At 44.4% G+C, this 26213-nt stretch overlaps 2 protein-coding genes across 4 annotated transcripts in view; both read right to left on the bottom strand.

Annotated features, from left to right (window-relative positions):
- Epac (Exchange protein directly activated by cAMP) overlaps window positions 1-26213 on the bottom strand; it is a 41310-nt gene that overhangs the window by 12218 nt on the left and 2879 nt on the right. Inside the window, exons 3-5 of one of the 3 annotated variants that reach the window (XM_017251318.3) lie at window positions 20680-20822; window positions 20504-20598; window positions 841-987 (exon numbers count right to left, since the gene is read on the bottom strand). In XM_017251318.3, the coding sequence (XP_017106807.2) occupies window positions 841-987; window positions 20504-20598; window positions 20680-20822 (385 nt within the window). Of the gene's footprint in view, window positions 1-840; window positions 988-3025; window positions 3101-15810; window positions 16428-20503; window positions 20599-20679; window positions 20823-26213 lie in introns of those variants that run through there. The other 2 variants (XM_017251321.3, XM_017251320.3) reach the window with 2 other exon arrangements.
- Window positions 7111-8880, bottom strand: Cyp6a2 (Cytochrome P450 6a2). The gene is made up of 2 exons (XM_017251322.3): window positions 7717-8880; window positions 7111-7659 (listed from the first exon to the last, which is right to left on the bottom strand). Exons 1-2 carry the CDS (start codon window positions 8816-8818, stop codon window positions 7241-7243), a joined length of 1521 nt encoding a protein of 506 aa, XP_017106811.2. The 5' UTR covers window positions 8819-8880; the 3' UTR covers window positions 7111-7240.

Consider the following 26213-nt stretch of genomic DNA (forward strand, 5'->3'; position numbering starts at 1 on the left):
CGTTTGCATTCGTATTCGTTTCCCACTGACAGAAATAAAGTGCGGGCTGAACCTCTAAACGAATTGCGATGGCTGACTGATTGGGGATGATTTAATTCCGGGACTAACATACTATTCCCCGAGTGCACTCTCGGCCGATTGTGTGCGGGGCTCAAATATTTACTGTGTGGCATATGTAAGCCAAGTTGGGGTTTTCTGCTGCCAAGGACCTGCCTTGCGGCCTGCCAAGCAAATACTTTCCCGCCCGGGGCTCCTCCTGGGCTGTTTTCAATCAAAATTAATCATATTGTAGGCAGCTGCATAAACTAATCGAAGTATCTGCTGGAGGATCCAATTACTTACCCCCTCCCCGGGGCATGCGCTCGGAACTGGCTGAAAACATGCAACCCGGACATAAATGATGCACTGCCATGAGCCCGTCGTTACCCTCTAATGCCGCTTTCCGGCCATAAACATAGACAAAGGGCCGCCTACTTAGCCCATCGTAAGACCTGGCCTAATTCCCCACTCTCCGGCAAAGCCAAAGCACTTAACACAGAGGGCCCGAAGAGGCATGTGCTCTGGCTCATTCCTGGAACTTCATTAGCGAAAAGCCCTCTGCCGGGCAGGGGGACATCCTTGTATATCCTGGCTAGCATCATTAAAGGTTAATTGAAATTTTAATTAAATATTTTCGACAATGATGCGAGCATTCCGCGAGAACCCCACATTTCTGCATGTCATTTTCGTCATTGAAGCGGTCAGGGGGCGGAGATGCTCTCCTTCCTTGGAGATGAGTCCTTGGAGTGCGATTGATTTGAGGTGGAGCTGAAAACCTTGAGTCATCGCCGGGGCACTTACCTCCCATATGAGTCGAAAGTCCTGTTGCTCCACCCGCAGCAGCTCGCAGGTCGTCTTCGTCACCACGGTGCTGTCGCGTGGCAAGTCGTGAAGTACGGACTCCCCGAAAGTGGCACCCACTCCCAGGTTGCACAAGGTAACTGAGCTCTGCAAATAGTATAGAAATAATATCAAATTAGTTAAATGGTAACTAGCTTAAGTTTCAAATTAAATGGTAAGTTCCTAGTCTTGTCCGTATGTCCATTTATCCGTCAAATCAACTGAAACTTTCTTACAACCTCTACATGATTTGCCAGAAAATGTTTTGAAAACCTGGCCAGATTTTTAAGTCCGATTCATCAAACATATTCTCTATATTCTTCATTTTGACCTCCCCTCAGAAAACCTTGAGTAAACCAATTTAATTAGCAAATGACTCTTTGCTTCGTATGGGAAACCAGACTAAGCTTGGAGCTGATTCGTTTGTGCAACTTCCTCATCTTTGTGGCATCTTTAGCTGTGGTGGCGGTTGCCACAGTTGACGCAAATCGCTGCAATTTGTTTGGGACGGAAGATGCAGCGCGTTGCCCACAAAACCGCCGACCGGGAAACATGAGTGCAAGCTAGAAGAAAACAGAACATCAGGGAAACCCTTCTTTAAAATAGAAATCGTACTTCCTATACCCTTAACACAAGGTATTTTTATAACATTGTGGTATTGTTTTCCTCTATTATTGTCTTTGAACACAGTAAGAGGAACATCTACTCATACGAACTATGTCTGCAGCATTACTAGAATTTTCCGAATAATGACCTATAACTTGCTTGAAAAGCACTTTGTAGAAATACCCTTCCTGAGTATATAGTTCGAGAAAGTCGGAAATGAAGCTCCATCCACTGTCCCCGATTGCAATAAGCGAGGCCCTGGGCCAAAGTGTCCCAACTGCAACATCGCAGTGACATTTCCAATTGCAAAGTCCGTCCGGCGTCTCATCTGCCGCCGCCTCTTGTTTGTAGTTCAGTGTTTATTGTTTGTTGTTCGGTGTTTGTATTCCCAGCCAGAGTTCTGGGTTCTTGGCCCTAGGGGGCTACCAGCCTCATTCCAGTGGGCCCCGAGAAGCGAGCCCTGCCGTGTAATTGGCTTAACGAGAAATGCCGGCGACCGCAGAAATTGTTAAACTCGTATTAGCCGTGACGGCTTTCTCGCACTTGTACTTGGGCATGTGTGTGCATTCACAGTTATTACACTTCACAAAGCCCGTAAAATATACTTTAATTAATTCCCGCTTTGTAATTACGATGGCTGTTTGGCCAGCAACAGTTTTCGGCCAAGTCGGAAGCTTCATCGCTTTCCTCTCCGCTGATTTATTGCGACTTTTGTTTCTTGACAAGCGTCAAAAAGAGTCGCCCCCCTCGGCCCGGGCCACATTAAATTTGATTGCTTTCTAATTTATTGCAGCATTAACAGTTGACCCACAGACCCAGAAAGAGGGACACGAATGGTGGGGAAGTGGAGTCGGCCGGAGGGCTCAGATTTGTCCACGAGCACTTCCCTTTTGTGATTTCCTTAAGCGGGCCAGAATTGAATTCAATTTGCCGAAAGAATAATATTTTGGGGGCTCTGGCCAGTCGTGGGAGCCTGCCAGTTGGCCAAACAAACGCTACGGAGCGGAGTGGGTCTTTAAATTCGAAATTAGTAGGAAGTGCAAAGAAGTTGGTGGAAGAATCTTCCATCGGATTTGGATGATAGGCCGCGCCATCTTTATGGGAGATATGAACAGAGTTTGTTTGAAACCAAGAAGCTTAGTGGCTTTAGATTTGCAAGACTAGAGTCTATTGTACTTATAAAGTTAATTACAACCTCAGATATGATTAGATAACAGATAAAGACTAATACGAAGTCTATCCAATGCTTATACCAATTCAAATCTTAGACTCTATCGTGAGCCAAAGTTGTTGTGTCATATGAATAAATTGTGTCGTAAATTGGGCATTCATCCCTTTGATCCGGGATCTGATTGTTCTTCGGATGGTCGTCTCCAAGAGGCGGCAGTGAAAGCGTTTGCCTGGAGCTATTGTCGCACTATTTTATGGCCAACTTGTTTCCCCGGATGGGTTTCGGAATTCATAACCGTCACGTACACTTCGCCTGCCACCGGATCTTTTACATAAACGCGGCGAGGGGCAGTGCAGTGCAATGCTTTACCTTTGCATAATGTCGCGTTGATTGCTCCACGTTGTACGTACAACTGCGACGAAATAGCATTTTCCCTCTTTGTCCTCCACTCACTCACTCACTCACTGCTTGCCGCACTTGAATGGGTTTGTTTTTTGCCGATTTTGGCAGCGATTTTGCATATTCGGGCTGTCAGATTGCCAGGCGGCATTTGAAAAGACATCAGAGACAGGGCCCGAAATGCGTGCCAGTCTTAGCGTTTTTTTTGCGACACCAGAGTCTGATTGCCAGTGGGGTCGGGGCGTGAGGTCGCAGAGACCCCCGCCGGAGACCGCGGTAACCAAGTTAACAGCACGCGTTGCCAAAAATATGGCCCAGCACTCGCTCTCCCGCTGCCAGTGATAAACGACTTGGCGGCGTGTCGTCCCCGACTTCAATTAGGAATTCTTTTTGGTTCTGACCGCGTACCACTCTGATTTGGTCACTTGCATCCGTCAGATACTTCTGGGCTGGAACCACCGCACTAGCCGCCGTTCGCCGCCGAGTCGCGAGTCGAACTAAAACCCAAGTTGGGGCTGCCACCGCGAAAAAATCAGCAGAGCCGGTTGCATGTTCCGCAGCCAACATTCCGGGGTTTTTGCAACTCTCTGTTGAAAGCTGCTGGAGTGTGAACAAAGGCCACAATATCTGCCAGTCAGGGAGGTGCAAAGAGTTTTGCATTCTGCGGATGACAACCCAATTGAGCTGTTGGTTTAAATTCGGGGACACAGTGCTAAAGACCAGCATTTCCCACCAGATAATAAATTATATTTTGAAGTCACCATGTTAGGCGCTTTCTTATCCCCTTTAGTTGCTATAAAAAATATCAATTTGTTAGCCAATGGCATATTCAGGTACTTTTAAAATATATGTATAATGCTTATAGATTGTTAATACTTTCGAAGAGAATTACGGCTCTGGTAGGACAAACAATTAAAAAGAAAGAAAAACAATACAATTGTTATGTTTTGTATCGAATAATTCAATAATTGAATATCTAGAGTAATCCTAGAGTAGGATTTTTTAATATAATGATTAAAAGTAAATGAGAAAAATGTCTAAAGGCTTTTGTTAGGGCAAATACATCGCGTTTAGAAAATAAATATGAAATTCTTTAAAAAAGTTTTGAAAATTTAGTAAAAATGTTACAACATATAACCGATTTGAAGACCATTGGTTTTATTTATTTTTCGTAAAGTCTCAATACACAGATTAAACTTTTAAACACACAAACTGTTCCTCTATTATTTTTCCCTTGTTTTTAATATGGATTATTTCTCTATAAATGTATTACATAGCTGGTACATGTTATTTGCCCATTTTATAATTTTTTTTGTGAGAAATTTGTTATCCAAAAATGTGTTTAGTTTTCAGTTAGCCAACTGCCTGTTTATGATTGCAACACAAATAATGCAACGTTTAATATTACATTTTGAATTCATTTTTAATTATTAAATTAATAAAAAGTTTATACCCAAAAGCGATATTTGTAGACAAACAACTAAAATGAATAACAAATAAACAAATGCATTTGTTAACAAAACTAAATATTATACATCATTTAAAGTATGTTTTATTCAATTACAAGTTTTTGAATTTCAAGTAGTAATCTCAAACTTTACGAAGAGTAAGCTAAGATATTATCTATTTGAAGTTTAAATATTTATTAAAAGAAAGGTTCCATTGAGTCTAGTTTTTCTAAGAGGCCAAAAATGTACAAGTTATATCATGGCAATTTTTTTAAGCGAAAATCCTTTAAAGGCATTAAAAATTTGTGGAGCACTAGCTCCCTGCTGGAAACAGCATTTTGAAATCCCCATATGAGAGCACTCCTCTGGGAAGCGGGTAATAGCATTTGAAACTTGAAGTGAAGGTAAAAAGCTCTTCTCTCATATTTTTGGGGGCCCTGACAGTTTTTGCTCTCGACTGACGTATGCAATTAATCCGCGGCCAAGACCAGCTCATGGCCACGTCCGCGTCCGCGTCCATGTCCATGATTGTATCCATGTCCAAAGGCGCATTGTGATAGCGATAGTGAAACCCAAACCCAAACTCAAACCCACATGCATCATGCTTGTTGGCCAAATGGTCGGATTGTCGACTTTTTGTTCGCCGCTGCGCTTGGAAAACTTTTAACGCACATATGAGCACGCTTCCGTCCGTTGCAAGTGTTGTACATGCATTTGTTGCAGTTGTTGCAGCTGCTGGGGATATGTTGCAGTTAGTATCGCATTGCAGCGGGGGCCCTGGCCAATTCCGTTGGGCAAACAAGGATGTGGACTTAGCTTAGGGGGCTGGCCGTGCGAGTCACTTGTTTTGATGGCGCTCGGTGCTAATGGAATTTCGGATGAGATGCCGTCCGGGAAGGGATTTGAAAGTTTTGAACCGAATTCCGGAGAGGTTGGGGCTGTAAATAGCCGAATAGTCCATTGTTCAGGTTGAATAACCTTGACACTTTTTCGCTTTTGTTTCGAATTGTTGTGCGGTTGCCGCACCAGTCAGGTAATTAAATGTGTTTCGCCCTCCCATTGCGAGGCAAAGCGCCAAGAGCTCCCCAGTTCGGGCCAAGTCAATGACTGCTCGCAGAAAGCAAAAAAACGTCTGTACATTCCCCATTAATCCACAAACTATTTGTTTTCGGCGCGTTAAGGTGCACAAACAAATCGCAAATCACGAGCAGGCGGCCCGTTTGTTTGTCTAATTAATTATGCTAATTAGGTTATAGTTTATTAATAGACATAACTGCATTGTTTTGTGGTCGGTAATTACCATAAAAAACTGCAAAAGGGCCGCGATTAAAATTAAATTAAAAATACAAAAAAGAGACCAAGTTTAAGGTCATTAAAGCTGCAGCGTGAGAGGCTCAGGGCGACTGTTATTTTAATAAAATTGCATATAATTACGTAAAGTCATATTCGCATAACCGTTAGAGTTGCTCTCCAATTAGACGCGGCTTTTCCGGGCACTCCCCAGGTGCACTTGCCTCACTTTCCACGCGTTGCATGGGCCGGTGGCATTCAACAAACATTTTCCTACGCGCATAATTAAAAAGCGCATGTGATCTCGGATTAAAATCTGTCAGGGTAAGGCCTTACAGTACAACCTTTAAAGAAAGATTCTATTTCCAATAAAAATTTAAGAAAAATGCATATGAATGGCATGTTTGGTTGTTCGAATTCCGAAAATCCTTGACATGCCAACAGCAGAGTCCTCGCCCGCCTGCCATTGACAGGCAATTCGACGTTCCAAAGGATGCAGCCAGCCAAGAATTTCGCCAGGAGGTAAGCAGATAAAATAGTTTCGCAGAAACATTCCAGATGCAAGACTTCAATCTTTCAATCAGTCTGGATGTCTGCTAAAAGCACACAAAATGGGTTAAGGCTTTTGTCGACTTTCTCGACTGTGTGGTACCCGGTACATGGAAGTATATGTAAGAACTCAGAGTAGCTTCTAAGAAAGTACTTCTTGTTCTTTCTTTTATAAATAATAGTATTATATCATTTGTTTTTTAAATCGTTCATAATATATATTAACAACTAATAATGTAAATAAGCTAAGCTTGAAACCATGAGAAGGGTGTAGAAGGGAGCTCATTGCCGTCTTAGTTTGAAAAGCTTAGCATTCTCAATTCCTAAAGTTTTCCCTTACTCTTAGAGTACCGAGTATAAATATTGGTATCACTAACAACTGTTCAGGCCACAATAAAGTATCTTTAAGTCATACATTAAGTCATAACACCATGTCGGACTCTCTGGACTGTCAAACACGCTTTTGTCATTATTTTGTTGCCAAACACACACACTGTTTAGGCAAACACAATTAGCCAACTCGAGTTGCATGCTCCACCGCCATATTTTAATTTGGGGTTTCCATTGTTATGGTTGAGCAACCCTAACGAGTGCGGCATGTGGTACGCAAATCATCCGGGCGTTCGGTCGTCTGGGGATATTAATTAATTTGCCTCGGCGTGCTCGGGACAGAGTCGTTGACTTTGAAGAGTCGATGACTAGGCAGGTAACACCGAAGATGTAACCACGAAAGAGCCATTGCACTTTCATAAAGAAAAGGGAAACTGCTTTCAGATAACTAATTACCAAAAATTAACATTCCTACATTATATTTACGAATATGGCATTCACAAAATAGCTTAACAAGATCTTATAGGGAGTATCGTATGGCATAACCTCATAGTAGCAAGTAGCCCAATTAGACGCGTTCCACTCTCAAGTTGATGCCGCCAATGGTGCCCAGGACAATGGACATGGGCGTGTACTTGAGGGGGATCTCGGTCTCGTCGCAGATGGACAACCTGAACCTGTTGATCAGCTGGGCCAGGCCGATGCGAGTCTGCATCTGACCGAAGCGCATTCCAATGCAGTTGCGTGGCCCGTCTCCGAAGGGCAGCCACTCCACGGAGTCACGGGCGGCCACTTTCTCCGCCGAGAACCTATCCGGATCGAAGGTCATCGGCTCCGGATAGAGGTCCTCGTCGCGGTGGTAGGCGCAAGCCGGAATCACGATCTGGGTGCCGCTCTGGATCACCAGGTTGGGGTGTCCGGGCACCTGGTAGTCGTTGAGCGCCTTTCGCTCGAGGTGGGGCACGAGGGTGTACAACCTCAGGGTTTCTGTTCAGAGGGCTGATGGTTAGTTACAAGTCCACTTTGGGAAGCCTGAGCACAAACCTGAGATGACCTGGTCCAAGTAGCGCATGTCCTTGATGGCCTCGTAGGTCAACTGGCCATCGTGCTGCTCGAGCACCGACTGGACCTCGTTTCGCAGCCTGTCCTGGATGTCCTGGTTCTGGGCGAGCTCGTACAAGCAGTAGCTCATGGTCGAGGAGGAGGTCTCGAATCCGGCCAGGTAGAAGACAAACACCTGGGCGGCCAGCTCTCCGATGTTCATGCCCTCGATGACCTCGCCGTTCTCCAAAGTGACCTTGCCCTTCTGCTTCAGCTCGATCAGCAGGTTCATGAAGTCGTTGCGCTTGAAGTTCTCCTTCTCCCTTAGGGCAATCGTCTCATTGACCAGGCGCATGAAGAACTGGTGCACGTCCTCGGGCATCATCCGCATCCGCAGCCGCTTGGCCATCTTGGGGAAGCTGAACTGGAACATGGTCAGCAGCTGGCCGTGCCTCAGCTCGGTGAACGTCTTCTGGCCCATGGTGCGGAAGTCGGAGACGGGGTTGCTCAGGGTGCTGCACTCGATGCCGAAGGCGCAGTTACCGATCACGTCGGTGGTGAACCTGGCCATCAGGTCTTTGATCTCCAGGACAGCTCCTCCCTGCGTGGCGGGCACCTGGCTGGTCATCACCTTGACAAACTCCTCGGACACCTTGATCACGGTGGGGAACATGAACTTCATCTTGCCGGAGGTGAAGGTCGGCGAGAGCCTCTGGCGCATGTCTTTCCACTTCTTGCCGTCCAGGTTGAACAGGTGCTGGGTGAGCGGGTCGTCCCGCTCGTTGTGGAACTGCCCCCTGTCCATGAAGTTCGAGAAGTCCTTGATGAGAATGTTCTTGGCCAGCTGGGGGTCCACGATGAAGGCCGCCGGCTTGTGCAGGAAGTAGAAGCCCACGAACGGGTTTCCAGTCTTCCTGTATTTGTTGTAGTAGTCAATGAAGATGTTGTGCATCACGCGGTCCTTGCGGAACCCGATCATGTTCCCGTAAAACAAATTAGGGGCATCGTGGGGCACTCCGCGGCGCTTCCAGTAGGTGAAATTGCGGTGCACGACAAACGCTAGGAGCGACACGATCGCGATAACCAAGTAGATTAGAACAAACATTTTAAACTTTTGTGTTTGGACCTCGTCGCGCTCCAACAGCGACTAATTTGTGACCAGCTCTTTTCAGGCTTTTTATTAGAACAGCGGACCAGAGAGACAAGTGCTTGGCGGGTGTTTGGAGTCATCAGCATGACTGCGCGAATTTTTAGCAGCTCTCATGATTACCAAGTAGCTGGGCCCGATAACGCGGCCCACTGGCCCGGGGAAGCCTGGCACAACTTGTAAGCACAAAACGCGAGTTCTAAGAGCACGTCCAGCAGTGCCTCCCCAGTTCTCTGGCCGCGTTTCTACGCAACCGTTCCTGATCAAAATATAAACAACCGACAACAGGTTTTTGTTATTAAACAAACTGCCAGTTAGTTACCTATGTTTGAATATGAGCTAATGGCGTTATGCTGATAGTGATTTACATATCTTGGACTTATATATGTGCGAGCTATCTGAACGATAGTGGCTGGGTGGGATTTGTAGAGCCCGCAGTCTGGGGAATCAGCGCCACGTTAACACAACCTCTTTGGTCGACAGCCTGATTACGCTCTTGGTTAACCGGCGGGAAAGTCGCCTCTTTGGCGGACATACAGTAAGCCGATTAGGATGTGCATTTGCCTGGTTTAGTCCCCTTTCCAGCGCCCCCCGGAGTGGGAGGCTAACACGATTATAGCGGATTTCTTCGCTCCAATTGACGGAAGCGGATGCCCGGCAGGAAGCACTGTTGACCTTGCGCATCACTTATCACAAGTTGCAAGAATTATTGGCATTGCTTGTCCTGGAGAGCTCCGAAGAGTCCTTGTCGTGGAGTGTCCTCAGCTGTCATTGTCTTTTAGTGCCCGAGCTCCTGGCTTAGACCTGCATATGTGCAGAGGACGGGAGGCTGGGGACCAATGGATGTCTGGACTACATTTTATCCGCTGCTCAAATTTAAAGTCCTCCCAGTCTGACCTTGAGACGTCGCCCCGACAACCTCGTCCCACATGTGTCACATTGTTCTCCAAGCCCTCGCATCAGGCATAAGTGTCGCTGGGAATGCAGGCGGCTTGGAACAATGAGCGTCTTGGAACGAGGCGTTCTCGACATAATGAAGTGCACAGAACACAGAAAGAAGCACGGAATGCATCGAGGAGACGGATGGCAACAAAAACTAGATTGCCCCCACTCGCTGCACTTATGCGCTGAATAAGAATGCAAATCTAAATGCGGCTAAAGAGCAAAAAAGCGGCCCAGGAGAAACCGCGCACTCACAAAAGATTCTTCAAGAATCCGCTCGAGGGTTTTCTAAGCCGACATCTGACTTGGCTCGGATGATGCCCAAAGCTGTTAATGTTGTTGCTGATTCTGAGCTGCTGCTGCTGCTGGTGTTGCTGTCTCAGAGGAGACAGCTCGGCTAATTACAGATGCTGCTGAATCTGGAGAATTGCATGTAAACAGTCGGCTAATTGTTTGCCCTGCCCGGGTGCGGGGCTGCCGAGGTGCTGGGTCCCGACGAAGACGACTCTTTCAAATGCAAATGCCCTGCGAACGGAGGAAACACCGCCCCTGGGGAATGTGTACTTTGTTCATGTCGCTGGATGGATGTGCGTGTGCCTCGAATAAATTAGTTTTATTTGTGTCTGGATGTCGGGCAATCTAAACAAATCGTGTGGCAGAGCCGGGCTTGTGCATTTCCTGTAAGGCGACAAAATGATGTCTCCCCGACGTGTGCGCGTCTGAAGATACATTATGTAAATCGCAATAAGAAGCTAAATCGGAAAACGGGTCTACCCGAAATCGGCTGGAACGGAGGCTGGAGCGGAAGGGGTGGCACAGCTCGGAGCAAGCCAAATCGTTTATATCAATACAAGGCGACTAAATAAATGTGGGGCTTAGTCGCAGCTTAAATACTCTATTTTAAAATTTGGGATGTTCGTTGAGCATCGATGTTCTATAGTTTCAATAATGTTGGGCTTTCGATTATAACTCTGATTATTCCCTATTGACGACCATCCCTAATACCTAATGCAATTCTCCTTGAGTATTTATACCCCATTGAGTAAGGAGTGAATGATGTTTTTCAGAATCCTAAATTTATCTCCTTCACAGCCCATTTAAAGTCTTGATGAAATCGAAGGACCCAAGCCAGAGCATCAACGACTTCCCCTTGGCTTCCGTCCCAGACAGAACCCGACCTTCCTCTGCCAGTCATCATAGCATCGATGATAAAATTATAATAACCTTTAAGCCGAGAGGGCGTGTAGGTGGTAGGTCTCTTCAAGAAAAGAGATTCGCCTGACAGACAACGCAACAATTAAAGCCGCCCAAGGGAGCGCGAATAATTAGCTGGCAGGATCCAGCATTGTCACAGGATGACAATTCCTTGGGCGGGTTTCTCAGTTCGCTGGCTGACAAGTCCATTGCAATCACAATCAGTGACAAGGAGGAATCCTGATTGAATTTCTGGTTTGACAGATTCGAAGCCGTGATTGTCTGGCATGTGTGGCATCTGCTGCCGCTGCTGTTTTATATCGATTCCGGACTGATTGTGCGTCAAGGGCTTTGTCTCTGGAGCTCCCGGGCTACCCGTCTGCCGGGGCTCCACATCTTGGCTGCGAAGCCATAAAAAGCGCTCAGGCGAGATGCATTCAGTGACAAGTGCTGGGTCAATGTGTCAAAAGAGAAATGCCCAGCCAGACAGCCCAGTGACCAAGTTGCAAAATTGTTGATTTATGTTGCAGCCTGCCAAGTGAGTTTTATTTTTTACGGGAGGTGATAAAAAGCCCGCTCAGAAACGTCGGAAATATGTTCCCCCTCCTCCTTCCGCCCCGGCATGCTCCGGAGGCACCACGTGGCTTTTACGCACTTTAAACCAAAATTGCCATTGTGCTCGGAATACAGAAGCCGAGCAACCGGGCCGGGCCAGCAGAGCTTTGGGCAAATAAATGACAAAGCCATTTGTAATGAAATATTAAAGCCGACAATAAAAAGGAAGGGCTGTGGGACGGAGGGCAGTCACAGCGGGAAATGGGCTAGAAAACATCAGCATAATACTTATTCATTATGCCGCTGGTCTAGGCGTAGGCGTATTCCTATTCCTAAAAGTATTCCTATACGGACTCGTGTATGCCAGCCCCGGGCGTAAACACAAATTTTATTGGACACACGGCGCATAAACATGATGCGGCATGGGGCATTTAGAACGGGGCACATGGCCCGGAGGATGGAGATTGGAATTTGGAGGTTGGATGCTGGATGCTGGATGCTGGAGACTGAAGGCTGGAGAAAAAATCGATACATCCCCGACACACATGCAACTCCACTTCACGGTTCATGGAGTAAAGTATATGTTCTTACGATGCAATTTAAAATGGATTAAATCGCATACATCGAAAATCAATAATAAAAATTAATATAGAGCTTGTTCAACAGGGAAATGAATTCCATTCAACTGCCGACAAGCTGCCACAAATATTCCATTCATTGTTGGCCATGAAATGCCAAATCATGCTCAAACTTTCGGTCTTGAATAAGAAACCTTTTGAAGTTGTCACTTGGCTTCTTGCCCGAGCCACCAAACAAAATGTAAATTGGCATGCCGAGCCAGGCCAAGGCAGGGCGAAAAGCCAAAAAGAATATTGCTTAACTCAATTCGGCACGCGAATCAGAACCCCACCAGATTTTTATTCTTCGATAAAAAGCGAAAGTAAAAACCGAAAAGGCAACAAACAAGAGCATCAGGAGTCGGCTCCCCTTTCGGCCCGCCCACTCGCAATCAAATTGAAAATTCTCCATTGTGCAAATATTGATTTTGCTCGCTGCATAAACTTTTATGCGGCGCGTCGCCCAAGGAGGGCGGCAGCGAAAATTTGCTTTTCTAATTTCCACTAGGATAAGCAAAAAGTTGGCAGCAGCGATTTCTCAGCCCAGAGCCTGCCACAAGTGTCTGGGGCAAGGTCGAATAAGGCTGTGTCTCGGCTAATTCATCGCCTTCTGCCTGCCCGTCTGTCTGTCTCTCTGACTGTCTGTCTGTCGTGTTTTATTCGCTCCCCGGCATATTATTTATGGTAATCGACATCAAATGCTGCCATTAAGCTCATTGCCATGGCAAGCGGTGGAAGCAAAAACGATTTCTTACTTTTTCTAAAAATACTAAGCATCCACAAGTGCAAACTCGATACATTTCCGAGCAAAACCGAGTTTTTAAATACCCTAGGAGTCTTAGTATCTTTGCTCCCCATGAGATAGTCAGAAGGCCAGGCCAGATAGAGCATTCAAGAGGTTTCCATAAAGAGCTCGAAACATGATATTTATATTTCTGCGATTTCTGATAAGGACACATCGTCCAAAAAAGCAATGTGTGGGCGATTGTTCATATTTGGCTTCTCTCCAGTTATGAATCGAATTTGCGAGGAGCACGTTCTCGGGCCCAAACCCCCTAATTTGCCTGAGATGGAGCTTGATTTTACGGGGCCCGCTACTTACTACCTTATCAGCAGACAATTTGCATAATTTAAAAATATTCTCCGAATCACGAGCACTCCAAAAAGACCTTCACACTCTCGTTCAATAAGCTTCAAGACGCTAATTAAATTATTTTAAATTCATTGTAATGTTAAATTCATTGTTAACTCATGTGATTTATTGGGTTTTTGGCTTCATTTGCCGCTCTCAACTTATTTAATTACAAACTTTTTGTGTGCAAACGGAAAACCTCCGCTTTCCAGCCAGATGGCAAAACTTTTGCAAAAATAGAGCGCTGATACCTGAAATAATACAACTTTAAGTTGAAAACTTTTTTCCATCTGTTTCCAGCCCTTTATGAATAAAATTTAAAAGGCGATCATGGCGGGTATATATTTTTAAGAGCTTTATGCGTGTGTTTGTTTACAGCCCGGGAAGAGTGACTTTTAACCTCCCACGCACCTACACCCTCGTTCGAGTCATTAAAGATTATTAAAAGCACCTCGATCCACCTCGGGAGGTGGAGTGCCCTGACGGGGTTCCCTCAGGTGCCCCGACACGCACACCGGAGTTATTGATCCATAAAAAATATAAAAACACGAGAAATATTAGTATTTGATGGGAAGTGGCTGGGGATGCGGCAGGGAATGGAGCTGCAGGGCAATATCGAGAATGCAATCATGGAGAAGATACTGCCTACACGGGCACGCCACAATAACCTTTAAAATAGTGGGAGCACTTTAAAAAACTTTGAACTAAACGGTAAAAATATTTTTGAGATATACATATACTCAACTAACAAAAATTATTAAAAAATGAATTTATTTCAGAAAAATTAATTCATTTTATTTGTCACTTTATGAAATTTCTGCCGAAGGATTTTCATGAATAAAGGAAAGTACTAGAAAGTATTAGAAAAATAAACATGAAAAGTAAATTTTTATAGGAAAATTATTAACAATATGGATAAATATTCCATCTACTCGATTTCTTCAACATTAAACTGATTAAACAAAATTATCTATCAAGAACTCTTAAGACGCCTCAGATCAAACAAATTCCTTATCATATATTATTTGTACTTCAAGATTTAAAATTTTCCTCTAACCAAAATAGAAAGGTAATTATATCGTTATCAGTTTCAAACAGTAAAGTCAAAGTAAAGGTTAAACGTTTCTAGTTGAAATAAATTCAACACAGATGTACTTCAGTTCTATGAAGCAAACAATTCATAAGTAAAGAGGATGGCTATTTTAAGTTCTTCAGAAAAAGGGTCGAAGCAATAGGATTCATAGATCTCTATAAATGATTTGAATAAACTTCATCGACGGATCTTAACAAACTATCTAAGAAATGTCTCAGATTTTGAATTTACTTTACTGAACCCAACTACCATACTTCGTCTCACCCAACAAAGAGAAAAGCTTTTAACAAATTTCAAACTATTCTAATCAACAGAGTCAGACAGTCTGACATGATTACATAGTTTTAGTGGAGGACTTAGTTTATAGGCAATTGGATTTGAAAATTTAAAAGGTGTCTCTTTTGGAATTTGTTAATCTTCTTCTTTGAACACACTTTGAATATATATAGAATCTAAATTCTAATTGTTTATAATGTGTCATAAACTTATACTCGGCATTAAAATATTAGATTTTGAAATCAAATCAATGGACTGCTTAAATTCCATTGCAGAAGCCACTTTCGTTTTTGGTTGGGACACTACCGAGCTGATGAATACCTGCATATTTATCTTGAAGAGCGCCGGCCAAGACCATTTTTCATCGTTTGGGAATTCGAGTGCTCGACGCCCTTGGCAAGGCTGAAGCCAGCCCACCCCACTCCAGGCCCGGGGAGGACCCAATTATGTTGCACCCAACTTTCTTGCAGAGCCGATCAACATAAATCAAAACATTATTTCCCAATAGGCAGTGTGGCTTAGGGTTGTGGGCAATGTCTTCATCACTAGTGGCTCCGCTGCCCTCCGCCCGACCGGACCACATCAATCTTTCGTCTTCATCTGCATTTATTATAATGATGCACCCCTCCCCCGAACGGTTGGTATTCATTTGTGCATTTTATTGGCTCTTGGCTAACCTGGAGCACCATCAATCATCCAAACAGCCATTCAGAGTGGATCTGCCCGGCCTTTTGTTTTGGGTCTAGTGGGTTTGTTTGCTTTCCACCTGGCCCCGATGGACCGGCCGTCAAAAGTGTTTCACCTGCCGGCTGGCCGACTCCCGTTCGCAAATAATTTTAATCAATTATGCAAATCGCATTTATTGAGCCATGATTTATGCGATTTCAGAATGTGTGAATATTTATGACGAGCTTGGTCAAATGAAGAGATGAACCTGGTTATCGGCTGGAGGCACAGGGGAGGCCCGTGTTCGTTGTTCCGGAAGTACCTGGGCGCCCACTCGAAGTGCTTTCCCCAAGTAAGCCCACTTACACAGTCACCAATAAACGTTCCCTTGCCTTTTCTGGCTCCTCAGCAGATAAGACCCATAGCGGAGATAAGAACCTTAAGCGTACATGGCTGTGCAAACAAGAATACGAACCAGAGACGCGGGCGGCAACCTTCCGGCAAGATTTAATGAATGAAATCAGCTTGAATTAGCATTCCACCACATTACGCCCATAATGGCTCTTGTTTACACACACGCCGCAGCTGTTGAATCACGAATCGCGTTTCGGACCAACGAAACAAGAAAAGTATTTATTTTGCTTTGTTTCGGTCTCGGAGGCAATGATAAATTTTAACACAATTGCATTGCATAAACAATTGCACCACTTGCACTGGCACTCGGGGCTGGCATTTCGGCCTGGCTCGATTACACTGGAGGCCGAATCTCGTAATTTAACTGGTTTATTTGGCTATTCGCGAGTATCCATAAGATGTTTACACTCGTCGGCTAACACCCCCGCGCGAGTCGATCGGGACGTGGGCTGGCATCTCCGCCGGCTGTCCAGAAGATAGTTTGCACACCGCGGACACAGATACTGGGAGTCGCAGATACACAGATAGAAAGGCACTGGGGTACTCCGATATCGATGCGAAGGTAGCGAACCAAACCGAACCGAGCAGAGTGGAGCTGCGATCGAGTTGTGCGCCGGTGAAGTGTTCAGCACGTATTAATTTCTGTGGCAGCGCAAAAGTATCCGAAAGATACATTCCGTTTGGTCGCGCACAAGCGCATATGTGGGCAACTTCGCCGCCTCTGCCTCTACCTCTGTCTCTACCTCTGCCTCGGTCGACGTCGCTGCCGAGATTAGCGGCCCAACTTGTTTGACAGAAAGTAAGAAACACAAACGAGAGCAGAGTCGTTCCTCTGTTTATATTTACATTTCCCCAAATCTGGAGGGGGTCCGCCGATCGCAAAGGGTCAACGTCACCGGGGACGGGGGCGCGAGCGGAGCGGAGCAGGGGCTCAGGGGACCCAGGGGGATCGTAATGAAAAGCGACAAATTGTTGTCATCGCTGTCTCAAGTGGCTGAGCCCTCGTTCATCTCCCGACCTCGACGTACTCAGATTATTTGTTTTGAACAGCCAAAACATCTTGGTCATACGCTGTCAGGGGGTATCCCTAGTTCTTCATTCAGTAGGGAACACAGTGAGGGAGATATATCACATCCTATACATGAGACGTGGAAGTCACTATATCTGTCTGACAAAGCAATGTAATACATATATAAATATTTATCTCCATTAAACGTCCTCCATTCAGTGAGATCCAATTACAAGAGTCTCCTAGCCCTTTCGTCCTGCTTAAAAGAATGGTATTCCCTCCTTGACTTTCGGTTATAAGGAAACTGCAGGATATAGCTCCAATCTTCATGATCTATAATCCCTTTCATGCCCATTTGCTTTATTAAAAGTCTAAATACTATAAGTAAGACTAGCTTACTGAATTAAAAGATAACTATCAAAGATCCTTAAAACTATCCTATAAGATCTACTTGTCTGTCAGTTCGTTTGTCTGCATTTCTCTGGAAAGCCAAAGCAATCACAAATTCTAACATTTCAATTTGGATATGTATTGTATTAGGGAGATTCAGGATTAGGATTTTACTCAACAATCTTAATTTAATAAACATTCTTCTAGTCTAGTCGTCTTCACCATTTGTCCGTTTATCCATTCGGTTAAACGTATGGTACTTAATCCCTACTTTTACTTTCCGTTTATAACGAAAGTGAAGGAAATAATGCCACCTGTAACAATAAGAATATTTGTCAATAATAATCACGAAGTAAGCTCTAATTTTTTTTATAATTTAGAACCAAATCCGAATAACCATAATAATAATGATCCAAGTTTTCTCAAGATGTCCGTTCGCTTAGACTGAATAAAATCCCTACTTCTACCTTCAGTACAGAACAAAGTCAAAGGGACATCTGATACATGTATTATGTAGTCATACAATTGCCCTTGTCCGTTTGTCCGTCTTTCTGTCCGCCAAATAGTGAGCTAACCTCTCAGGTTTCATGGCCATGTGAAATATTTTAAATATATAATTGGTACTGTAATAACTTACAAGTCTCACTCTCGTTATCTATGATGTGTGTTAACTTTGCTTCAAATTCATTAAAAAGTAACTGCATCTGTGTAAAGCCATCCGCTACTTATAGAGCAAACTTGTTTTATTGAGATACTGGCCCTTGGTTCGGCTATCTTTCCTGTTTAATTACCAAATTGATTAGATTCTACTGAAAAGCGACAGCCAGTAAACTGTAAACTCTGTCTGTGGGCTGCTTTGGCGCTTTGTTTGGTTTTTGCCAGCCGTCGTATGCAAATCATTCTCATCAAAATTGGACAAGATTGCTCCAAAGTTGTTGTGATGGCTAATTAAATGTTTCGTCCAACGGGGCCACAAGCAGTCCGAATGAGGCCAGACTCTGACTATCTCAGAGATGTATGTATTTGGTCATTGCGGCATGCGGCTCTTGGCCAAAACCCGAATGCTTCCGCTTCCAAATGCCCAGGCGGAAATCGTTCTTCAAATCAAATGGTTCGGCATGTGGCTTGTGGCTTCTGGGCCCATAGTTACGAGCAAGTTGGCATCCAGAATGATTTCTCTGAGCCCCCAATTATTTATTGTCAGAGTCCCGACAATGGGGAGGTGCTTTCCCCGAGCTGTGGTCAAGTATCTCTGATCCAACACCTACGACGTGTCTTCACCCGACTACTGATGCGGTTCGCGCCGCTTTGGGTGGCCGTGCCCCGAACTGGTCTGGCCCGAGGCCGGCTGGGAGGAAGCCACTACACCTGCACCTAATGATGGCTAATTATATGTGGGTTAAGTTTCAGTTTCCAAAGCATTTTCATTAGTTTGATGGCTCCTCCTGGCCGCCGAGGGGGCCGGGCGTTCCGGCTATAATTATATAATCATTTTAATTGGATCCGGCGATGTTTGCGGCCGCGACGCGCCAGCCTCGACACATAACAAAGATTAATCGCGCTCATGTCGGCGGCCCAGAACTCTAGAGGCGGGCGGGGCTAGACAAGCGTAAGTACAAGTATCTGGCAGATACTTTCCTACCTACGTGCACGCTGTAAAGGTCAGAATGCAGATTCCCCAGCAGAGTGAAGGAGGTGCTTCTGCAGAAGCCCCGCCCACCAGCCGCCTAGAACAGCTCGCCTTTGACTTTGCCTTGAGGAGCTTTTTAGAGTAGAGAAGAGTCGCCGAGCGAGACATTTATAAATTAGTTTCAATTTGTATCTGCTCAGAAGATTTCGCTACTTAAGCTGCCTGCTCGTATTTCATTAGAGCCAAATTAGCTTCATCACGTGAGCGGAGGGAGGTGCAGGGGCAGAGGCCAGCGGATCCCAGACCTCTCCGAAAGGGGGAAATCCAAACAAATCAAAACGGAACTCACACCAAATGGCATTCTCACATAAATTTTGGTAGCGCCCGTGTGTGCACACTCACGTACCTCTCGGATCTTCTATTTTCCGACTCCCGAAGTGGGCTCTTCCCGCACCACTCAAAATTAATTGTGTGGCTATTGATAGGCCTCGTCTTTGTTTTCACGCGGCTGAGGCTGCAGCCGGCTCTTCGGCGGGTTTATATTTATCCGGACCTGGGATTGGGGCTTTGCGTGTCGCACGACACCGACTCTACATCGCCCGCCATGGAACGGCGAAGTGTCAAAAACAGTTCCATAGACCCAAAACAGTGCGGATTCGTTTGAATAATTTATCAGGCCATAATTGCCGCCGGTCTGCGGTTTAAATTCCATTTCATTTCGGTGTTTGGACTCTGGAGTCCGGAGTGCCAATCAGGCGGAAAAATAATGCGAAAACAGGATTTACCGACGCGTGCAGTGCATAATGGGGTCATCGGAGTGAATGCGAAGGATATAATTGCAATATATGTTTATATGTTAATAAATCAGTCTTAAAGTAGTTATTAAAATTTAGTTGAATGCTGTATGGTAGATCAAAACCCACTAAACCGAACCTAAGAGGGAAAACCCACCTATGGCTGGCCTTCTAATTTAATCACGAGGCGTAAAGGATTCCGCCCCTCAATTAAGCTGCACAACCCATTCAGTGCCACTTGCCCCAACACTGGCCCTGCATTTGCCGCAGCCACTCACTGCCCGGCCCCGGTGGCCATATTAGTACGCTGAGGTCATGCATGCTGCCACTGCCACTGTCATGCCCCACTTAACCATAAATACTCGAATTTCCATTGCTGCCACTCGGGCAGTCGGCCAGTCAGGCAGTGCAAGAGAGCCCTCCGCCGAGGCGCCTCGGACCCAATTCGAACCATTTCAATTAGCAGACACCTCCCGGAACGGAAAATGAGCCTGAATATGATGCCGAACGGTACGGCTGAACAGTGTCCGACATCCTTGTTTTGTGGCACAATCGAAGAGGTGGCGGGGACGGAGGGACTGGGAGCCAATATCCGTGCGGAAATTAATGTTGCTGTGGCAAGCACTGCGCCCGAATGGAACGGAAAAAATGGAATACCACAAACCGATTCGATGCCAAAGGGGCTGCAGGACGGGGCATGCCACACAATTCGCTGTTGTCAGCAGTTCCTCTTTCGGCGCTGTTCGTTTCGACGGATAAAAGGCCGGCTTAGCCGCAGCCACCACCCGGCCACCCCACCCTGGAATCCGGCGAATATTGAACATGCTCGAAGCATCGGATATGCAGCACGGGGACCCTATATAATCGCCATCAATTATATTGTTCAGCCCGGGCACTGTTCCGGCGTCAAAGTGCCACAAGGAGGACTTACCTTGCCATCGGCATCGGCATGGGCGTGATACCGGACCTCCAGCGACCCGCCGAGCACCGCATACCAGAAGCGACCCTGCTCCCCGGCCCGAAAAACTGCAAAAAAGCGGAGAAAGGCAAGGGTGTTTGTCAGCCACCAACACTGCATATTAAATGGGAGCCACAGCAACCACTCACGTGTCACGCCCTTCTCCAGGTCCTCGTAGAATCCACACATGGCCAGCTGCTGGAGGGCGGAGCCGGGGAGGCGACACAGCGGCTCCACGCGACGCAAGCGGCACGAGATCAGCTCCACATCACGCAGGTTCCGGTCGCAGGGACTGAAAAAATATTGATTTTTTGCTCATATGAGTGTGTTTAAGAATATTCTAAATTAATGAACATCTTAAAGAGTATATTTAATGTAATATATAAATTCCCCCGAACATCTGGTATAATATAGAGTTTTCCCCCGGAAATAAAAGCAATATTAAACTTTTAAATAAACCATATTTGAAGCTCTTCAAACAATTTCTGCTCTATTGAGCTTCACAACATTTGTTATGAAAAGCTTTTTGTTTCTCCGAGTTTGTATTACACTTCACGGTTGCAAGGAATTTGCACAATACTGCAAATATTTACATTTAAATTATGTAATATTTTTTTTATTCAAATTGGAAATGAAACATTTTTGCTAAAATAGCAGTCCAACTTACTGGATTCTCTCCTCATGGGTGTCGTTTTTCTTATATGTAGAACTAAATGAAAACATCTAAAATAAATACTCTAAAAATAGTTCAATGAAGCAGATGAAATCCTTTAGTTTGGTATTATTTAAGTTGCAAAGCTACTTCTTTTTTTTTTAATTCAAATCTATTAGGTTTTCAAAAAATTCATAAGTTGAGTTTTATAAGTTAAGAATAACTTCTTGTAGTGTATGTATCTTAAATGTGTTTGGATGATAGCATTTCATGATAGCTTTTACCATGACCGTTTTAGTTATTTTTTAAAGAATTTTATAAAAATTGGTATAGGGAAAAATGCTTCATAGGTATAGGGACCTAATAGGGAAAGTCTAAAGCCATAGATGGCAAGCAAAGCAGCTTAAATTCCACACATTTCTTTAATTTACTACTTTTTATACCCTTGCAGAGGGTATTATAATTTTGTCCAAAAGTGTGCAACGCAGTGAAGGAGACATCTCCGACCCTATAAAGTATATATATTCTTGATCAGGATCACCTCCTGAGTTGATATGAGCATGTCCGTCTGTCCGTCTGTCCGTCTGTCCGTCTGTCCGTCTGTCCGTCTGTCTGTTTCTACGCAAACTAGTCTCTCAGTTTTAAAGCTATCGTCTTGAAACTTTGCACACACCCTTCTTTCCTTTGCACGCAGTATATAAGTCGGAACGGCCGGGATCGGCCGACTATATCCTATAGCTGCCATATAACTGATTGATCGGAAATGGTATAACTTTGGTGTTTTTAGAGTTAGAGAGTTCAAATTTGACATGAGAGCTATTTTTGGCAAAATAATACGACATGCCAAATTTCATAAGGATCGGCCGACTATATCTTATAGCTGCCATATAACTGAACGATCGGAAATGACCCAACTTTCGTGTTTTTGAAGATAGAAAGCTGGAACTTGGTACAGATTATATTTTTGGCCAGTTAATCCGACCTACAAAATTTCATTAGGATCGGCCGACTATATCCTATAGCTGCCATATAACTGAACGATCGGAAATGACCCAACATTCGTGTTTTTGAAGATAGAAAGCTGGCACTTGGTACACATTCTATTTTTGGTCAGTCAATCCGATCTACCAAATTTCATAACGATCGGTTGACTATATCTTATAGCTGACATATAACTGAACGATCGGAAATGGTATTTGGTAGAAATATCAACTTTCGAATTTTTGAAGATAGAAGCTTGGGACTTTTTTTTAGATTCTTTATTGTAATTAATTGGTTTTATTATGATGTAATCATAAGGATCGGCCAACTATATCCGATGTTTGCGATATATATCCGGTTATAGCTGCAAGGGTATATAAACTTCGGCTCCGCCCGAAGTTAGCTTTGCTTTCTTGTTTATATAAGTTTTAATAAACATATATAAGCAGCACACTTAATAGGGTTTACGTTACTATTTTAGTATAGTATTACTATTTTAGTACGATTAGTACGATTAGTACGACCCATGCAGTTAAAATTTGTTTTGGGTGGAAGCGATGTCTACCGGATGTCGTATAGCCAGGTAACTCTATTATACCCTTCCTGAATGTAATTGCAATCGAGGTTAAATAAAGAATGACTTAATTTCCAAACTCCTCACTTGCAATACTTGCATAATTCCTCATTAATAAATAAACGCCAAAGATTAGCATACCATGCATTCCTATTTACACAATTATCTCACAATGAGAGTGTAAAATTACTAAAATTCAAGCAACAAAAGCATGCCGAAGCATTTTCATTTTCTTAATTGACAAAGGGCCCTGCATTGAACTGAAATAAATCCTGTGGCACGGACGGACCAGCTTATTACACAATTCTAGCCGCTCGAACAATAGGCCCCAATAGAGCGGGGGGCCTTTGAAGAGGGACCATAACGAGTATTTTCCATTTATAATTCTCCAAGTCTATGCAAAGTACTGCACTCGGCTTTGTTCTATTTCTGTCACTGGACAAGGCCAGACCGTAAAAAAAGAGCTATGGAAAACAGGAAAAGTATTCGTGCAACAAGAAACTCAAATTAAAAATTCCAGTGTCATTTGTGCATGGTTTGTGCTCGCATTAAATATGCAAATTCAATTTTTTTTATTTCTGTTTGTGTTCTGCGAGGGAGTCAATTGAAAAGCGAATAAATAAATAAAAGAGTGTCCGGACCAGAGCCTCACCGGAAATGGTGGTCCTCTCCAGGAAGGAAAAAATTTGATAATAAAAGATGAAACTAAGGTGGATAAAGAAAGGCCTTAGAAACTAATTGTTTCAACTGAAAGTTTAGGTGAAGTTCTTGATTTTCTTAAACTTTAAGGTCGAGTAGTTTCAGGCTATACGATTATTTATTAAACTAGTTTTCACAAAAGCTTTCTTTGATGTTTTATGGCTTAAACAAGTTTATCAGAGAGTTTAATTGAGATTTTTCATTAATAATATAGAAAAAGTAAGACTTGAACGTTTAAATAAATAGAAACAACACATTCAAGTTGTTGTTCTGAAACTTTCAGGTAAAGAGAACGGGTGCGGATTCTGGGCCGCAGCAAGAGCCATTAGGAGGACCGCCCACGTCCAAGACTCCTTGGCGAGCTTCCGTCTAATTAAAAATTCCATAAAATTCCGCACTGCAAGAACCGGAGGAGAGGACGAGGATGAGGCGGCTGGGTGGCAAGCTGGGGCCAAGCTGCAGACAAAGGCTGCTTGCAAATCAAAAATAAAACATAAGTCGTCCTTCGCCAGGACATCATCTGCATTGAGGGGCTACTCTCGCAGCGAGCCGTCTCATTTTCGGCGCAGCCGTTGAAAAACTTTCCACCTCTTTTAAAGAGAGGTGGAGGTGGGTGGTGGGAGGATGGAGGTGAGCGGTTGTCTGTCCTGGCTGTCTGTTGTCCTGGCTGGCTGCCTTGCCAAGTTCATACATAATTCATTCGCCAGTAGAAGCGGCAATTTCGGGCAACCGAGGCACGCCACGGCGGGGATGATGATGTACCAGATCCGCCTACTGTTCTGGGTTTGTCGTTAACCAAACAGTCGGGTCCTAAGTGCTCCGGGTCGGGTCGGGGGAGAGGGCAGCGCGCAGAGCCGGAAGCGCGTTCAGGCGATTCCTAGGCCGCCGCCGCCGCTACCCACCCGGCCCGCAGCTCGTTGTTTATTATAATGGTTTTTGCGGTTTTTAGGCACACGCCCAAAAGTTTAGTTTCGGAATTTTATAATTGCCGTACGAATACACTTTAAAGCCACGATTCCCGAGTATTAAATGTACAATTTATGGACTCGCATTTTTATTCTTTGTTTACAAGTCTAGATGGTAGAGTTCAGAAATGTAGTAACAAAAGTGTCTTGAGGTCTAGTAAGCTCTGAAGCTGTTGATATAAACACGGACAGGATCATGATTCAGATGTGTATGATTTAAAATGAATATTATTTGTATTATATTTGTAATATTTGTATATAATACTCAGGTGCTTAAAATAATATCATAAATATCTTTCTAGACTTCGTATTATTCGTAAAATATTATTCAAAATGTATTAAAATATATTATACATCTCAATACTTTATCTTATTATTGGAATTAAACACTTCCTACCGGCCAGTTTCTGTTTCCTATCGGAAGTGAATTTGCAAAATTAAATGAAATATGCTTTAATGTTTTTTGTAATAGCTTTTTTCCTTTCAACTTCAAACAAAGTTTAAAATAACCACAAAAAGCATTAAAGCGCATATTTTTTCAGTAGATGGATATGTTTGTTGAGAACCTGAATTAAATCGATCCAGTTGCTTTCAACTGACTGTGTAACCCGAATTATTTCATGTATTAAACTTTAAATTTCATTGAGAGTTTTGAGGTAAAAATTTAGAGAAAATCCCACCCCTTCTTAAGCACTTGTCGGTACTAGAAGCAAGGTGCATGCTACATGGCACACTCGCATGATAAATGTCTTGTGGCACTTGTAAGTAAGACGACTTCTTGCCGGGAGGCCATCAATATCAATTTCTGTCTGGCTCTGCCACTTTGACTTTGGCTGGCCTGGCTGCTTACAGCGGTTCCCGGCAGCCGTGCTCTGGCAAGGACTCGCAGGACTCGAAATTTCGTTTGTATGCACACAGCGTTTGGCCTTGTCCTGCAGGTGTGCTTAAGCCCAGATCGCTCTCGATAAGCCGAATTACCAGCCAGCAAGTCAGCCAATCCCGCTGCCTGACGTATCCTTGGCGGGGGTGGCGAGGGGAAGGACTGGGTGCCATTTATTACGCCCAAATTAAATCATTTATTTCGGGAGGTTAGCCCGAATGCGGGGCAATTTGTATTAAATGCGAAATGACTTGCCACTTGGCAAAGTGCCTCTCCATTAGGAGATGGAATTCGCAGCTCTGATTATTGCTTTGGCGTCCTGCAGCGTGCATCCTGCAGCCTGGCTCTGGGTCCTGTGTTTGAGCAGGACAAACAGAGTGCAGAAAATTGCAAATATTTGCCCCGCGCACAAACCAAACAGTTAGCTTTAAGCCTTTGCCACTTGACCTTCCCTTTTTCGACGCCACTGCGCGCATTCACACAAGGGCCTGCCATCCCACTGACCCTCAACCTCCTAACACCCAACCCCCCCCCCCCGACCCTCTGATCCCTGTGTGGGAAAACGTTTAAGCGTTGACAGAGCATGAAATTCGACGAGATTGTCCTGTGATTGATGGTGCGGGTGCCAGAGGACAACGCCCCTCGGATATCAGCAATGAAATATAAGTACCTCATACAATAGACGTAATACTGACGGCGAATTGAGCAGTCGTTGGGTCATGTGGAGCTTGCACTGACACTTGACAATTGTTGCAATTGTGGCACTTATCAAGGGGTTGCTGCACACGATGTACCAGAGCTTTATCTGAATCCTTTAAATGGTTATCAGATACAGGGATAAACGGCAGGAGCGGAAAGCTTTCTATAGCATCCGAGTCTCAGAGATAGAAGGTTATGTAAATAAGAAAGGATTCTATAATCTCAAACAATCT

Source organism: Drosophila bipectinata, chromosome 2R, assembly GCF_030179905.1.
Source record: "Drosophila bipectinata strain 14024-0381.07 chromosome 2R, DbipHiC1v2, whole genome shotgun sequence".
Taxonomy (NCBI): domain Eukaryota; kingdom Metazoa; phylum Arthropoda; class Insecta; order Diptera; family Drosophilidae; genus Drosophila; species Drosophila bipectinata.

What these genes read in the sequence shown, in the direction of transcription:
- Cyp6a2 (XM_017251322.3), bottom strand. Translation starts at nt 8,818, where the DNA reads ATGTTTGTTCTAATCTACTTGGTTATCGCGATCGTGTCGCTCCTAGCG. An exon ending in CTTGGACCAGGTCATCTCAG is followed by an intron (nt 7,660 to 7,716) that starts GTTTGTGCTCAG and finishes CCCTCTGAACAG; the next exon opens with AAACCCTGAGGTTGTACACC.